At 30.2% G+C, this 16686-nt stretch overlaps 1 protein-coding gene across 1 annotated transcript in view; it reads left to right on the top strand.

The window, feature by feature from the left end:
- LOC129217029 (AN1-type zinc finger protein 4-like) overlaps window positions 1-16421 on the top strand; it is a 29956-nt gene extending 13535 nt beyond the window's left edge. Inside the window, exons 5-10 of the mRNA XM_054851262.1 lie at window positions 23-148; window positions 1832-1961; window positions 5699-6623; window positions 9223-9278; window positions 13059-13210; window positions 16257-16421. Of these exons, the coding sequence (XP_054707237.1) occupies window positions 23-148; window positions 1832-1961; window positions 5699-6623; window positions 9223-9278; window positions 13059-13210; window positions 16257-16392 (1525 nt within the window). The 3' untranslated portion in view covers window positions 16393-16421. The remainder of the gene's footprint in view (window positions 1-22; window positions 149-1831; window positions 1962-5698; window positions 6624-9222; window positions 9279-13058; window positions 13211-16256) is intronic.
- Window positions 16422-16686: the final 265 nt, after the last annotated feature.

The raw sequence follows: 16686 nt of genomic DNA, 5'->3' as shown, positions 1-16686 counted from the left end.
CCTATTATATTGATTATTTTAGTGAAACTGGTGGATCCAGTGGAAGTCCTTTTACAGTTTTAGTGTTTCATGATGGAGACAAGGTTCATATGTACACTTTAATGGACAGAGGTGACTGCTCTATTTCTCCTTTGTCTGGTACAATAAGGTAAGTTATTTTCCACTTCTGGAAACTTTCAGTACTAGAAAAGTAAAAATATTGTCAAGTTTATGTTGCTTTAAATGACTATTCACTCTCACAGTTTCTATAAATTTCAAATAACACTAAAGCAGAAAGTGTTTATTCTTGGGGGAATATGACAGTTAGTTTTAAGAACTTAAGAAATGTTTCATTCATCTGCTGGAGATTTATTTCAATTTATAAATCACTAAAAGAGTTAGGTTAAAAAAAAAATTGTTTTCATAATTTTACTTTTAGTTTAATCACTTATTTTGGATCATAATGTAGTCATTCATTTGATTGATTTCTCTAGCTGAGCCATAAAATATCATAAAATATTTGATTCTTGAATTTAATTAAATTATGAATTTTATTTTATGTGACTCTGATAATGTGTTCAATGCTTTATATACTATTTAAAAAAAGAATTGCTTGAAAGTTTCATTCGTTTCATTTACTTGAGTAGAATTTTTTAAGGTTCTTTTTTAAGCTAATTAGGGCTAAAGAAGTTTAGTGAAAATTTTTCAAATTTTCTAAAGACCATAACCATTTTATACAGCTCAAAACCCTCTAAATAAACACTATTCTTTCAGCATAGTGTTTCCCAATTTCAGTTACAAATAAAGTGCAGTAATATTCAACTTGTTTCCTTGCCAAGCTTTTGTGAGTGGTCTTATCGCCCGCTCCGGGTTCGAACCCCAGACTATTGGGTTGCTGGCCAAGCACATTACTGACTGAGCTATTCAGACATCTAATCTTCGAGCTATTGATGCAATAAAAAAATGCATCATAAAATATTATTGACTTAATTTTAAATTATAGCTGTTCCACCCTTATTAGTCATAGTGGGATGTTACATAGCCTGTAGCCTTCCTCAGTAAATGGACTATTTAACACAAAACGAATTTTTCCATTCAAACCAGTAGTTCCTGAGATTAGCACATTCAAACAAACAAACTCTTCAGCTTTATAGTACAGTAAAACCTGTGAAGTTGATCACCTGTCTAAGTTGACCGCTTTTTTCAGGCACGGAATTAGCCCTTATCATATAAATCAACCTCTATAAGTTGACCACCTGTTTAAGTTGACCACTAAAGTAGTGCACCGCAAGTGGTCAACTTACACAGGTTTCACTGTATTAATGTAGATAATAGCTATAAAATGACGGAAAATATGAAAGTTCTATTAGATTTGGAAGGGGGTTCAATAATTTTAATCATTTTATTCAAAAATAAAAAAGTCATTGATTTAAATTATTTTTCAATTTAAACCTTAGAATCTTGAACACTCTAAATTTGACCAGTTCTTTCCCTTTCTTTCCTAAATGATTTCCCTTATCTTTAATTTGGTTTTCTCCCTGCTCTAGCAACACTAGGGTTCATTTGAAAATCATTCCTAATCACTTGGGATATCAATTTTTATTGAAAAGTAGTGAATGTTTTTAGCAAAGTTTTACTCATGAATGTATTCATATAAAAAGCTGTATTGCTTTCTTAGTCTGTTACAATGATTTTTTTTCTTCTAAATTCCAATATGCAAATACATTTAAATATGCTTCCTTATGACATTGCATAAGCTGTATTCTCTATTGAATGTTTATGTGATGATTGTTTATTCAATAATATTAATTTGAACCATGTTTAATTTACATTCTTGAAAAACTATTTTCAGTGAGACCTCATCAGTTGCATCGATAAAACATGTTGAAGAACTTGATCAGGAACTTATGAGAGAAAATGAAATCACCAAGGAGAAAATTGCACAACTGCAAGAGCAAATAAGGACCTTAAATATTAACAGAGTAAGGGCATTTTTGTGTATTCACAAAGTTTTTATGTCCTATTGTTCCTGCAAACAATATTTAATCCTTTCATTCAAAAAGTACATTTACTTATAATAAATCAACTAGAATATAAATAGTGACACTGTAGTAGAAAATTAAAAATAAGCTATCAGACGTAGGTGGCGTGGGTAAGATTTTTTTTAAAAATATATCCTAGTTAGATGTGCAATCACATAGATCTTTAACATATTTACCTCGCAAGGAGATTGAACTTCTTCCATAATGCACATTTGTTTTCAGTGATAGCAAAAGATTAAAAAACACTGAAAATTGATACTCTGTCAAGATAGTTGTGTCATAATGGGTTATTTTATAATAACTTTCAGTAACGAATAATTCCTAACATCAGTAAGTTAGTAATTTTAATCTGTATTAATATTATAAAGAGAGAGGGTGGATTTTTGTGTGTTTATATGTTCGAGGTAGTCTCCGGAATCACTGCACTTATTTGAAAAATTCCTTCACTATATGAAAGGTGCTTTCTTACTGAGTAACATAGGCTATAATTCGAAAAAAATCTGATAAATAGTTCTTTTTTTACTCCAATTTAGACCCAAATTTCACATAAATTGCCTTTTATTGGCTATTAAAGGAGTGAAAAATTACTTGCACATATTAATATTAAGTATTGTTGAAAAGGGTAGAATTTTCCGCTTCCTAAACAATTTGTTTCATTGCTCTAACTTAATTACGGCGGGAGTAATTGGCGTTTTTGGCTCGCACTTTTTTAGGCTTAGCTAAAATTTAGGCACTACTTTCTTCATTAAATCTATCAATAAAAAGTGAAGGAATTGTCCCACAGTTTTCTTTTTGACACCATTGGAAAAAGCAACATTTTTTAGTCCAGATCTCTCTCAACCTTTGGTCCAAGCTTCTTCGAAAAATTAGCTTCTATCTTCAAAGGAAAAAAGTTACAAGCGTTTTTAAATCAATTTCGAAATATGTCATTTTGATTCAAGTTGTCAACCATTTTATTGTCGCGTTTCCACGGTTACGCTTTTTGAATCCATTGTTTATTTCCTTTTTTTGCATTTAATTTCTCAAACTTATTTTATTTCATGTTTCCATGGTTACGCTTTTAAAATTCATCTTTCATATTTTAATTTCTTAAAAGTATTTTAATATCTGTTGTCATTGTAATAAAGGGTAATTTTGCATGGTGTTTTTTTTTTTTTAAATTTAAGCCTGATTGTTGAATATATGTCACTTGACACAATTTTTATTCTCAAGGTAGACCAGGCAAAGCCGGGCAACACAGCTCTTAATATATAAAGATTTGAAAGCTACTGTTAATGTGATTTTATACCTTTTTGTTTGGCGAAACATTTATTATTGCTAAAGAAAAAACATCCGCTTCACTCGCAAAAGGGCTGGGTTCCGGTAGCGTGGTCGCTTGGCGCCTTAGGCGCTGAGCTGTTCAGTCTAGGATTATTGTTTTAATGCAACCGTTAATGTAATTCATTGTTTTGGCGATTTGTTTTGAAAAAAAAGAAACTTTTGATTTGTTTTTATTTGAGTGAAATGTACGACATTTTCTTTTTTCTTTCTGAGGACGATTTTTGAATGTTCCACGGGATGTCTTTTTTTTTTCTTTAGACAGATCAATTATGATAGTGTGGTTGCTGGGCAAGTTTTGCGATAAACAATAGAATTGCAGAATTATTTTTACATATGAAAGATATTATTTAATGTTTTTTTTTGTTTGTTTATTTGGCGTTTTTTTTTTTTAAAGTGTGTATGCATTTTATAAACAAAAATGATTGTCAATTTTTTTATTAAACGGACTTCCATTAAATTTTTAGCACGGGCATCGCTGTGCGGGTAGTGGTAGTCAGAAATAACTTGAAACATTTTTGCCATGTTACTAATGATGTGTGTGTGTGTTTTTTTTTATTAGTTTAGATTAAAAGAGTTATGTAAATACATTTTTTGTTGCATTTTTCTGATTAAAGCTGGAGTAATTTTCTCCTTATTTGAAAAACATTCATGTTATCGTGGCAGACCATATAACATTCTGTGTCCAGTGGCTGATGGACAACTTTTTTTTTTGTTTTGAAGTGAAAAATATCGAACTTATATCATATTTTCTTGTAACAGCCATTATGTTATTTTTTTAAAGGATATGAATAATAATTTTTTGTTATGACTTCAGGCATTATTTAAAGTAAAATGTTATGGTTGATTGTAATTTCCCATTTTAGTACATTTTATCTGAAGTCATGTGTTCTATTTAATTGCAACAGTACAGTAGACCCTCTTCAGTGGCTCAAGCTCACTTATAAGCATGCCAAAAAAATATGCATTGCATGTTTTCAGCAATCTTAGAGGTTTTGATTTTCAAAGAGAGGAAAATTTTCCGTGCGCAATAGCACTTTGGCGTAAAATCAAAACTAATCTGCAGAAAACTAAATAAAGATGTAAAATCTTAATCTGCATAAAATCAAATCCGTGTAAAATAAACTTGCATAATATGAGGGTCTACTGTACTTAAAATTTAAACAGTTAAATTAAATTGCATAAAAACTTCCTATGAGATGCTAACTTAAACAGTTTCTAATTTTCATAGCAAGTTGGATTTTCGTCAAGCAATTTAGCATTAGAAGCTTTATATTTTTAATAAAGTAATTAAACATTCTTAAATCAGATCTTTATGTTAAAGAAAAAAAAAGAAAGAAAGGAAAACTACAAAAGAAAAGCATTATTCAAAAAAAAGGGAATAATATTATCAAATATTCATTTGTTTATGTCTTAAAAATCAAATAATTTAGTTTGAAAACATAGCTGTGTTGTCACTGGGGGAGTGGGGTTGCTGTATTTAATCGGAGCTTTATCCTACAAGTATATCAAGCTTTATTTCTTTTCCAATATGACCGCAATGGAAGACCTATACGTAGGTGGTCTATACTTTATTTGATACGAATGAATTAGTGCTGAGAGAAACTAACTGTTCAAGCATATGTTTGTTTGAGGTTACAACTACTACTAACAGTAATACATCAGATTTACTTCCCCTACCTACCTGGGAATTTGGCTTTTTTTTTTGGAAATATCAGCTGCAGGAAAGTTATTAAAACAAGATAACTTTCAATGCCAAACAATGACTTTATTTGTCATATTATAGCTGAAACCTTGAAAGATAAATGAAGTGCTCAGGCTCCCTTTCGACCAATTTATAACTCATGAATGAGTTTTAAATGAAGTAATTTCATGCAACTACCCCTTATCATTTTTGTTTGATTTTTTTCACAAAAAAAAAAGGAAAAAAAAAAGTTATTTTGTGTTTCATGTAGGTAAACCTTAGTACTTCAATCAGGCATTCATGTAATGGGGCTATAATCAGATTTTGTTAATTATTTTCTTGATTTTTTTTTTTTTTTTTTTTTTTGGCATTTGTATGTGTGAATGGATATTATCTATCTTCATATAATTTGTTCTATTGCAGACTTAAACATTCTTAAGTTGCTTCAGAAAATACCACCTACCTACCTACCTACAGCTAACTAAGAAACCTAATTACAGATAACTTAAAAATTATTTCATAAATTTAAAATTATCTTAATATCTTAGTGCAAATATAGATTTAAATTTTCATTTGAAACAAATGTAAGTTTTTTTTTCTTTCTTTTTTTTTTAAACAAAATTTATTGAATTTCTCTGTGACATTAATTGCATAATAAAAATGCTTTTTCTTTTAGTCTAAAAAAGCCATTCCTTCTATATCCCATGGAAAAGGTTATAGCAGAAATACTTTTGATGTTAGTTCAAATAGGGAATTCCACCTGCCACCCCTCCAGAGGATAGATTCTTTAAACTCACAGAGCTTACCTTATGTACACAGAGATGGCAAGAAAAATTCACGATCTTCAGAAAAGTCATATTTGACGCATTTTGCTCCCAAGGTTGGAAGAAATTGTTCACCGGGCTCTGAATCTTTGTTGAGCACATTATCTCATGAAAGTGTCAGTAACATTGAATCGAAACAAGAAAGGTATATCAATGTAAGTGAGAGAAATGCAGTATTAGATTCTGTTCTGAATAGGCTATCTATCACACCCGAGAAAAATAACGCAACCCAAAAAAGCCAATCATGCTCAAGTTTTCTACCTTATATTGAATCAGCGCAGGGAAATTGCAGCATACAAAAAAAGCATAACTCAAATTCACATGCACAGAGTACTCAACTTGTGGGTATCAGCTTAAGTTCATCATGCATAACCTCTTTTACAAAAAATGACTCTTCTAGAAAAAAAAATGCGCACAAGCAACCGCCACATACAAGCAGCCAATCATCATCTTGTCAAAGGCTTCTGGATTTGGAGGAATGGTTTCAAAACAGGCCCAAAACAACTCCTGAACTAGCTACTCCTAAAACAGCCTACAGTTCACATAACATATGTAAAAATAAATCTCTTCGTAAACGCAGGATCAAGCAAAGTTTCAGGAATCCTTTATCAGTTACTTTATCATCTGGTGAGAATTCTAGTTTAATGGTGCAATCTTTGAGCAAACACAGTGACATTTCTTATGACATTCCATCCTCGGTCAGTTGCAAAGAAAAGCCATATTATTCTCATAGCAGTTCAAAGACTGGTCTTGAAACTCTAGTAGCCAATTTAAAAGGTAAGTATTTTATTTGTCATGTTTCATGCAGTACATATGGATTTCAATCCATTCTTGTGTCATACTTCAATATTACATTTCTTAAAGAATGGTTTTCAGCTTAAGCTGGTTTTAAATTAATATAATGACTATTTTGTTCAGTGAAACCTGTGTCAGTTAACCATCTGTGGTGCGCTGCTTTAGTAGTCTACTTAAACAGGTGGCCAGCTTATAGAGGTTGATTTATATGATTTTATTTCTTATGATATAAGACTAATTATGTGCCTGATAAAAGCGTTCAGCTTAGACAGGTGGTCAACTTTACAGGTTTTACTATATTAAATTCCAAATTGATAGCTCAGTAAGGTGTTTTACAATGATTATTCTAGACCTCTCTTTTGTTTCGACCCCACCATAAAATTGTGTCTTGAAAATCTACTTTGATGCCTCCTATAGACAAATAGATTACAAATCTCTTTTCTTTTAAAGAAATAAAAATCTGGTTAATGTTTGGCAAAAGTGTAGTAAAATAGATCAGTTTAAATTTTAATTGCAAATTGTAACTGACCAAGACAATTGAATCAATGGTTTTAGAAAAGGCACAAGTATCAGTGGGACTTACTCCTTTCTAAAATGATTAATTTAACTTGCATACTTTCTTTATGACATTTCAAATTAAAACACTGTGTAATGCTGAACTCATACAAATTGTAACAGTGACTAAATCTTTGTTGCTGACTTAATATGCATGTCCTTGATTCTACATAGTTTAATAAACATGCTTACATATCTCAATAATGTATTGAATGGCTATGATTTATCCTATTGTTAGGCGTTTCATACACTTAGAGAGAACCGTAATTGTTGAATGCATGTTTTTCCAACCATAGAAGCAATCTATAACAAGAATAATGCAGCATATGTTTTAAAAAGTAGAACATATATTAAAAGTGAAGTGTTATTTTGTACAAAAATTAATTACTAGTTATATAAACTTCATTAAACTACATCTGATACAGGTAAATTTAAATAAACAAATCAGCAAAAATTATCTTTTGCCCATTTTACATACACATACTAATTTCCAACTTGAAAGTACAGCATTATGTAAGCAATTCCTTGCACAAAAATTATCAAAATATATTTTGAAACTTTGATGATAGACCATAATTTCAATAACACAGCTTTCTTGATCCATTTTGTATGGCTGTGATTTTTATGCATATATTTGCACTCCATTCCTGGTGTTTTAGACTCTGGCTTTTGATTTTCATATATTTGAATGTAAGGAGTCATTATGTATCTTAATATAAAACATCAACTTTTAAAAAACATTTGTACAGTGAAATTCCGTTACAACGAATACCAATACAATGAATTTTCCGTTTCAACGAACTACATTTTCAGTCCCTATATAATTGCCATTACATTATTTGAATTCCATTACAACGAAATTCCCGTTACAACGAACAAAATTTGCGGTCCCTTGAAGTTCGTTATAACGGGATTTCACTGTATTTAGAAAATAATAGTTGGTTCTTGTTATGGGGTGTGTGTCTTTTATGTCACACGTGCAAATCATTCCTTATATGAAAATGTATGCATAAAAGTGGCACACCTGCCTGCAATGGGCTGAGCAAGCTTGTTTTTTTCTTTGTGTAGCATAAACATTTTAGTAATGAAGTAAAAGAACAAAAAGTTTATATTAAACTATTTTTTAAAAACATTTTTGTGCATGAAACATAAAATGCAGTTATTATTTTTGTTAAATTACTTGAGTGAATAGAAAAGGTATACTGATGACAAACTTCATAATTAAATTTCTTCTAATAAAAACTTAATATCTATTCAGTGATGCCTATGTTTTCTCTTAAATTTTAAAATGATTGGTTATAATCATTGAGAAGAGGGAATGGAGGGATTGAAGGCTTTCATTCGTGAAGCCAAGACCCCAAGTCACGTGATAGATTTTGAAGCAGAGTGTTGGTAGAAATCAGGTTTCTTTCGCTTATTCCACGCAAAACGTGCCAACCATTCTTTGTTGTTGAGTCACGTGACTTTTATTCTTTGGGTCAGCTTTTGCTAAGTCAGTGATTGGACTTGCTCCCTCCATTTACTAATTCCTGCTCTAAGGTGAATTTGTTGGTTTTCATTATTTTAGCTAAATTATAAATAATAAATAAGGATTATGCCAAAAAGTACGTCTTACTTTAGGTTTAAGATATATTCTGCATTTAGCTGCAAATGATAATCAATCAAAGGTTATAAAATTACATTTTCTTGTATTATAATGTGAAATAAGTTCTTGTGTTACAAAATCAGTTTTGAAAACACTGCGTTCAATTTCATCTGTTTTGTTTGACAATTTCACTGAGAATAGCACAAATCAGCACATTTTGGCAAGATTATGAAGATCAATGTGAAATAATTTATAACATAGTATCTTTATTAAAAGGAAAAAAGTAATTTTTCCAAAGAGTTACTTAACACTTCTCTTCATTTAGTTCCTGATCTTAAAAATTAAATGTTTCAAAAGTTTTTTTAATTGAAATTGTGACTTAATATGTTTGTTTCATACACAACTTTTTTTTTCCTAATTTGTTTTGCTTATCTTTTACAGCGCTGAGATCTTATTCTCCTCAGAAACTTACAATGCAAGATAACTCCTTCTCAAAAGTACTATTTTCTTTCCTTTGTTCTTCTTTTAAAATACAGTCAACTTTCTTAAATACGTTGACCACAGAGATGTTAACAACAGAATTCACAGTTAAATGTTGACTCAAAATTTAAGATAGCAATAGCATTATCGCTCTTTAATGTTCAAAAAAAAAAAAAGAGTTATTTTGTTTTAAAGACGTTATTTTAAAGTTTGATTTTTATAAATAGAGTGAATTATAAGTATATTAAATATTTTTATACTGTGCTTTGCTGCTGCTATAGATTTTGCTCTTTTATGTTGTGTTTATTCTCTAAATTTCAGTCTCTCCATTTACATTTTGACTGATCATATTTGTATGTGTATGTGTGAATTTGAATAGTTATGTATTGGCATTGAAAGAGGATACAATAACTCAAACCTGAAATAAACAAGAATTGGTTACCTATAAACTGTAAAAGTAAATTCAAAAACATATAAAAATTACTTCTTAATGTATTAAATAGTTTTATTATCATTATATATATTTTTATCATTATACATGAGTAAACACAATTTTCTGAAAATATTGGTACTAATTTTATAATTACTATATTGTAGCCTCAAAGTAACAGTAGATATCTTACTGTTATTCTGAGATTTAGATCTCTTGCTTTTGCACTAAAGTGATGATATACGACCCATTTCAAAGTTTGTAAGCAAATCAATGATCTAAAATCAAAAAAATTCTGAAATTAATGAAATTCTTGGTCCCAATGTATGTGGATTTGAGTCAGTTGACTGTATTTTCTCTTATACTAAAATGATATTCGAACTACCAACTATGCTATCAACAATAAAAAATTTGATGTGCACTTTAATCAGTACTTGTATGCATCATCAGTTTTATGAACTATTTTCAACTAATTATAATAAATCTTCATTGATGCTGCTCTCATTTGGAAGGAGTGCTCCAGAGCACTTCATTGCAAGGAAGGAAATAATGATGTTAAATTGTTTGTAAACAATTTTGTGAGAAAATGAAGGAATCCTCTCTTAATAATCTTTGGCTATAGCCTTTGTCAGCTGGCACAATGACAAGATCTTAGTTCCCTTGTAAAATTTCTTTGCTGCAACTACGGCTGAGCATCCAAAAACTCAATAAATAAATAAATATTTGTATATAAAAAAAAAAGGATTCCTTGTAGCCATTGCAAGCAATTTGTGCTATAAATTCTTTCAGCAGACAAAAAAAAGTTTCTTTCTCACTCAGGTTGTATAGTAAGGAGCCATTCACTAATTATGTAAGGATGGTTTTGGCATTTTTTGACCCCCCTACCCCCATGTAAGGGTACATAAGATTTTTCAACTCCCTTCCCCCTATTCTTACGTAAGCTTCCATTTCATTTTTCAAAGCAATAAAATGTTGTTAGAGAAGGATCAGTTACACTAAAACTCTCAGTTTGAAGTAAATCAAAGATTTTTATTTTTTGACTGGTAAGTTATATTATTTCATTACTGTTAATTACATATTACCATTACATTATTTGATGAATATCTAGTCTTTGGAATACCATTTGTCAGCAGTTAAAAGTAAGTTTTTAAATAATCTTAAACATAAATCAATTAAATAATCTCCAAACCAATAACACTTTTAAAATGATGATCGACTAGTTTTTAATTAATTTCAAAGAAAATAAATCAAAGCAGTTAAAATGAGATCGATTCAGATCATTAATCATCTGGACTAAATAGGTTTGTTAGCCATGTCGTCCACTCAGAAACAACTGATAATCGATCTATCGTTGTGGTAGTTGATAGAACTTCATCCGACATGTCTATTGGAACCTTGTCTTCCTCTAGGTTTTCTACATCTTCACCACTGGTTGATGGATAAATTGCAGGGCACAAATGAAACATGATCCCTGCTAAACCACTTGACTGTGCAATTTCTAATGTAAAATATTTACATGGAGAGTATTACTTAAAAATGGGTTTGACTCCCCCCTCCCAAATTTGGACCCTTTGTAATTAATGAATGGCCCTAGTTATCTTTTATCTTCATAGTAAATAAACATCAATTTTCTCTACTTAGGTGCTCTATAACTGGAGCAGTCGAGCGTGGAACATACTTTATTCTTGTGATATAATTTCCATCCATTGATCTGTTTACATGCTTCTAAAAATGCACACATTTCTGCACAAATTGTTGTAATTCACATTTCATGGTGCCTTGATCGACTAAATTCCATGTGAAATGCCTATAAATTATTTATTAAGAAACTCGATCATATAATGTATTTGTAACCTGGAAAATTTAATCAAATTGAACATCACAACTCAGTTTAATAGGCGCCATAGGCAGCTCTATGATGCTGGTAGTTGACAAATATAATAGCAATATAAAATTGAACAAGAAAGAACAAAAATTTGAAAAATCCCAAAATACCCTGGGGCCTCATCAGGGGATTACTCCCCAAGGGTAGGGAAAAAACCATGAGATGTTTCGTGAGTGCTGCTGGCGAAATTGCCTAAAAAAGCAGCACTAGTACCCCGACATCTCACAAAACAAGCAATATGGGTTACCGAAAGTCCAAAATATGAGCATGACAAGAAGTAATTAAAATGAACATTTACAAACCAAAAATACAAGCTTTAAAGAAAGTTTATTAGAACAATTTCATGACTAATATAAGCTACAAGAGAAAAAATCACAATTGAACTCAATAGCAAAAGAACATGTAACAAACAAATCCATGCAACAGGTATAGAAGCTTTTAGACATATAGATGACATCATCATTTTTAACAACAATGATTTTCACAATTTATGTAAAGAAATTTACCTAACTGAACTACTGCTGAAACAGACAAATAAGGGTGAGTCGGTTAATTTCCTAGATCTCAACATTCAACTAAATAAAAAAGATGCCAATGTAGCTTTGTATGATAAACGTAACCATTTTGATTTTAAAATATATTCTTTAATTCATTTTCACAGTTATGTTAGTAAAAAAGTGTTCAAAAATATAACTATCTCACAAATTACTACAAATTACTAGATATAAAAAATCTGCAATAATAAAACAAATCTGAAGACAGCGATTTAAAATTTAATTGTAACCTTAATTTAGAACCAATATCTGGAGCATCTTGCGGAAAATTTCATTTGCAAGCTTATGGAAGAGAAGCGGTAGTTTATTTTACTTGTTCCATTTATTTGTTTGTTACATGTTCTTTCTTTTGCTATTGAGTTCAATTGTAATTTTTTCTCTTGCAGTTTAAATTAGTTATGTAATTGTTCTAATTAACTTTCAGTAAAGCTTGTACTTTTGGTGTGTAAATGTTCATTTTAATTACTTCTTGTCATGCTTATATTCTGGACTTTTGGTAACCCCTATTGCTTGTTTTGTGAGGTGTCGGGGTACCTGCTTTTTAGGCAATTTCGCTAGCAGCACTCTCGAAACATCTCATGGTTTTTTCCCTACCCTTGGAGAGTAACCCCCTGATGAGCCTCCAGGGTAGTTTGGGATTTTTCAAATTTTCTTTCATTCTTGTTCAATTTTATATTGCTATTAAATATAACTTATTTATTACTTAGTTTATTTACCACCCCACCCAAAAAGTAACATTTTTAAAAACTAGTTAAATTAATGCATTCTTTTTTTAATATTTATGATGGCTTGCAAAGTTATAACATTACTGGCGCATGGTTATTTACCATTAACTTAGGAATTCTGAGTATTTTAATATTTCATTTATAATTTATATATATATATATATATATAGTTTGTGTTACACATGTAACTTTCAATTTTTAAGGTTAAAAGTACAAAAACTCCACCTAGACCTAGTGAAGAAATAAGACCTTGTTCTGGAAGAAAGTTACCTCTTATAAAATCTAAGAAAAAATCTCACAAAAGATGCTCTCTTTGCTCAAAAAAGACAGGGTTAGCTACAAGTTTCACTTGTAGGTAAGTTCTGTTAATGGTTATTTATCATCCTCCTGAAAAGATGTTATTGATGTATGATTTCACCTTTGACTGAAATTTGTTTTTCTTTTGATGAAATACGAGATGCTTTTCTGTTATGCATTTCGATCTCTTTGCATTATTTTGAATTGTATTCTTTGTATTCTTCAAACAATGCTTCAAACATGCCTCAATTTTGTAGAAGTTGTGACATTACATGAGAGGCAATATTATTTTGATTTAAATTAATTAATTTATTTTTTAGCATCAGTATGAGATATTATTCACAATATCTTATTTTAATATTGTAACTTAATTCATTTCTAGTTTTCATTTAACCTGAAAAATATCTTTTGGTTGAACAGACCTCCTTTAAGCCTTTTGTGCTCAAAAGTAATAATTTCCAAAATAATATCCAAAGAATATAGAAGAAATGTTTTAGAAATACAGCCTATTTGCTAAATTTGTAGTTATCTCTTGGTTTAGATTATTTTTACCTACTTTCCCAGAAAAAGTCAGAGAAAAAAGCATGAAAGAACGCTTCACGCAAAAGTATTGCAAAAAACAAGAAAAAACTCGAAAACAAGTAGAAAAAATTGAATAAATTTAGAAATATTAAAAATTTGAAAGTAGTGTATTGAGATGAGGGAAAATGTCCGTTATTCTGCCCCCCCCCCCCAATAACTTTTGAGTGAATAGTTCGATTCCAACAAATTGTTTTTTGTTCGACAGATCTCGGCGAGCACACCTCATTCCCACATTTCAATTTTTGATTTGAACAATATTTTGCTCCATTTTGAACAGCTCACAAAAACTTAACATTTGCACCCTATAGGGAAATTCAAGGCAAATATAAATCCCAAACATACAGAGGCAAATTTGCTTCGAACAAACTTTGTAGAAAAATTTTTTGAAGAAGAGCATGTACAGAAAATATCTTTTTGATTTGAACAATTTTCCGTTCAATTTTGAACAGTTCAAATCCCTTAACATTAGTGCCTACAACAAAACTAGAAGTCAATATAGATCGCGAACTTAAAGGTGGATTTACTTCAAACAAATTTTGTTGGAAATAGTACTTGATGACCAGCTCCCGACTCTGACTCCTACAATTTTACTCTGAATCCGACTCCTGCACCCGAAAATTAGTCCGATTCCAACTCTGACTCCATAGCTTTGACAAAAATTTAGGCACAGGAGGAAAATACTGACTTCGAATCTTGGAAATTCAAAGTCTTGGACTCCTTTATTCCAAAAATAATCCAACTCTGACTCCGCAAACATTGTCAGGGTTGTGGTCTTAAAGGGAAAGTGACTGATTCTGACTCCAAGTCTTTGAACTAAAAACTTTTGAGTCCTGAATCTGACTCTTTTACCTCAAATTCAGATTGACTCTGACTCTGCAGCCATGATTTTTACTTTGAAATAATTGTTGTTGATAAGATTTGTTATAATTTTCAGCTTAAGTTTTAATGTTGACATTTTGTTATTTTTATTTTATTTTTAAAGTACATTTATTCACTTTTTAAATTATTTTTTGGCAACTGGGGAAAAACAAAAGATTATTTTTTCTTTTTTGACACAATGTATACTTATTTTAATGGGCTCATTATTTTTTTTTTTCATTTTTTTTTCTTTTGAAAGCAATTAAAGATTTTTTTTTCAATAGAAAAAGCTATATTAGCTGCTTTGTTTAAAAGATGCTACTACTTTATTTATTCGTTTGTTTATTTTTTACGCATCTATTTCTTCAGATAAGCGAGGTATATTTTATTTCTAGAAATTAGGTTAAAATATTAAAAAGTTATGTTTGAAATAATTTGCGATTTTAGCTAATTTTGAGAAAATTGATCAGATACTAGAAAGTTGATATTGGTATGCAGGAAAGTGGGCTCGTTTAGTTCTTGACCGAACTTCTTGTTTATCATATTATTTACAGTGGTTTTGTGGAGTGCCGCTGTGGGGAATGGCCTCCTCCCACTTTATATTATTTACAAAAATGAACCCCTATTTTAACACAGGCATTTCATTTCTTCTTGATTGCATTTGCATATGCTTGTATCTGTAAGCATCCCCCTAATTCCCCCCCCCCCAGGACTGCACCACTGTATATTACTTATTAAACCTTATTCTTCTCTTTACTTAAATACACGTTGAGTTAAACCACATTAGTTACGTCTTTCAGCGTTCACATTTCATTTAGTAAAATTTCTTTACTTTCTATTGCTCCATTGCTTTTTATCCACAAAACTGAGTGCATAATGGGAAGAAGTTTGGTTGGTAAATTTTCAAAACAAATTGGTGTAAGCCAATGTTTATTGGTCAAAATTGTTAAAGGCTCCTTTTTTCTTGGATCTTTCTTTCTTCCCCGTGAATCATATAATCTGTCAATAAATAGCATTGGATAATTTTTCAAAGTCTTTCAATCTTATTTTTATTTATTTATTTTTAATTTTATTTATTCATTTATTTTTATTATTTATTTATTTATTTTTATTTTTTTAATGTTTCCTGTGATTTCACTTTCTTCTTCATGAGTATGTTCTTCATAGCTGGTGCCAATGAATGATAAGCCATTGAGACTCAGTGTGTGCAAATGAACAATATGATATATTGGCAAGAATCAGTGATTTGAAGCTTAAATAATATCTAAGAATCATGTCAACGTTTCACAGCATCTACCAAGATTGTACCCCTTTGAGAACCAAAGTAGAAAAATCAAAATTAAACAAAACCTGTTTAAACATGGTTTTATATTATTTGCACTCAAAATATTTGTGATAAACATAACCTAACACCCCAATGACATAACAGGAAATTGAGCATATTATACCAGTTTGAAGTTCTTGCAGCTTGACTTTTTAAAACTATATCATACTATTATTATTAACTGTTTTGATAGATTATTTTCTTTTCATGCTGCAGATTTTTCTAATTGTTTCATATGTGATAGAGCAAAGCTTTTATTATTTTATATTGAAGTGTGTTAACTTAATAACTTAACTGTTTTTAAAAATGATTAATTTGAAATAATTCTCGATATTTTTAGGTGTGGAAAGAATTTTTGTGCAAGTCATAGGTATGCTGAAGTTCATCACTGTACATATGATTATAAAACGGAAGGGCGACGAATCCTTCAACTTAATAACCCAGTTGTGACTGCATCTAAGTTGCCTAAGATTTGACAATTACTGTACTATAATCTGAAAATAGCTTCTTTTATACAAGTTTATTGAAATAAAATATCTTTACTATAACTTTCATAATTTTTTATTAATCTTTGTCCTAAAACTTGTAATATGTGTCAGTTTTGTATTTTTTATGCATATTTTAATATCATTTTGTGACTACAGAAAATTTTATGACTACCTTTCATAGAAACATATGAATTTTAAGAACACTTTCTTGTATTTCTACTTACGTGTGCCCCATATTTTTCCTTTTAAAGCTTACATGTGTTCTGATAGCTTTTAAAAATT

This window comes from Uloborus diversus, chromosome 2 (assembly GCF_026930045.1).
Source record: "Uloborus diversus isolate 005 chromosome 2, Udiv.v.3.1, whole genome shotgun sequence".
NCBI lineage: Eukaryota > Metazoa > Arthropoda > Arachnida > Araneae > Uloboridae > Uloborus > Uloborus diversus.
This window is presented reverse-complemented; position numbering and strand designations above follow the sequence as displayed.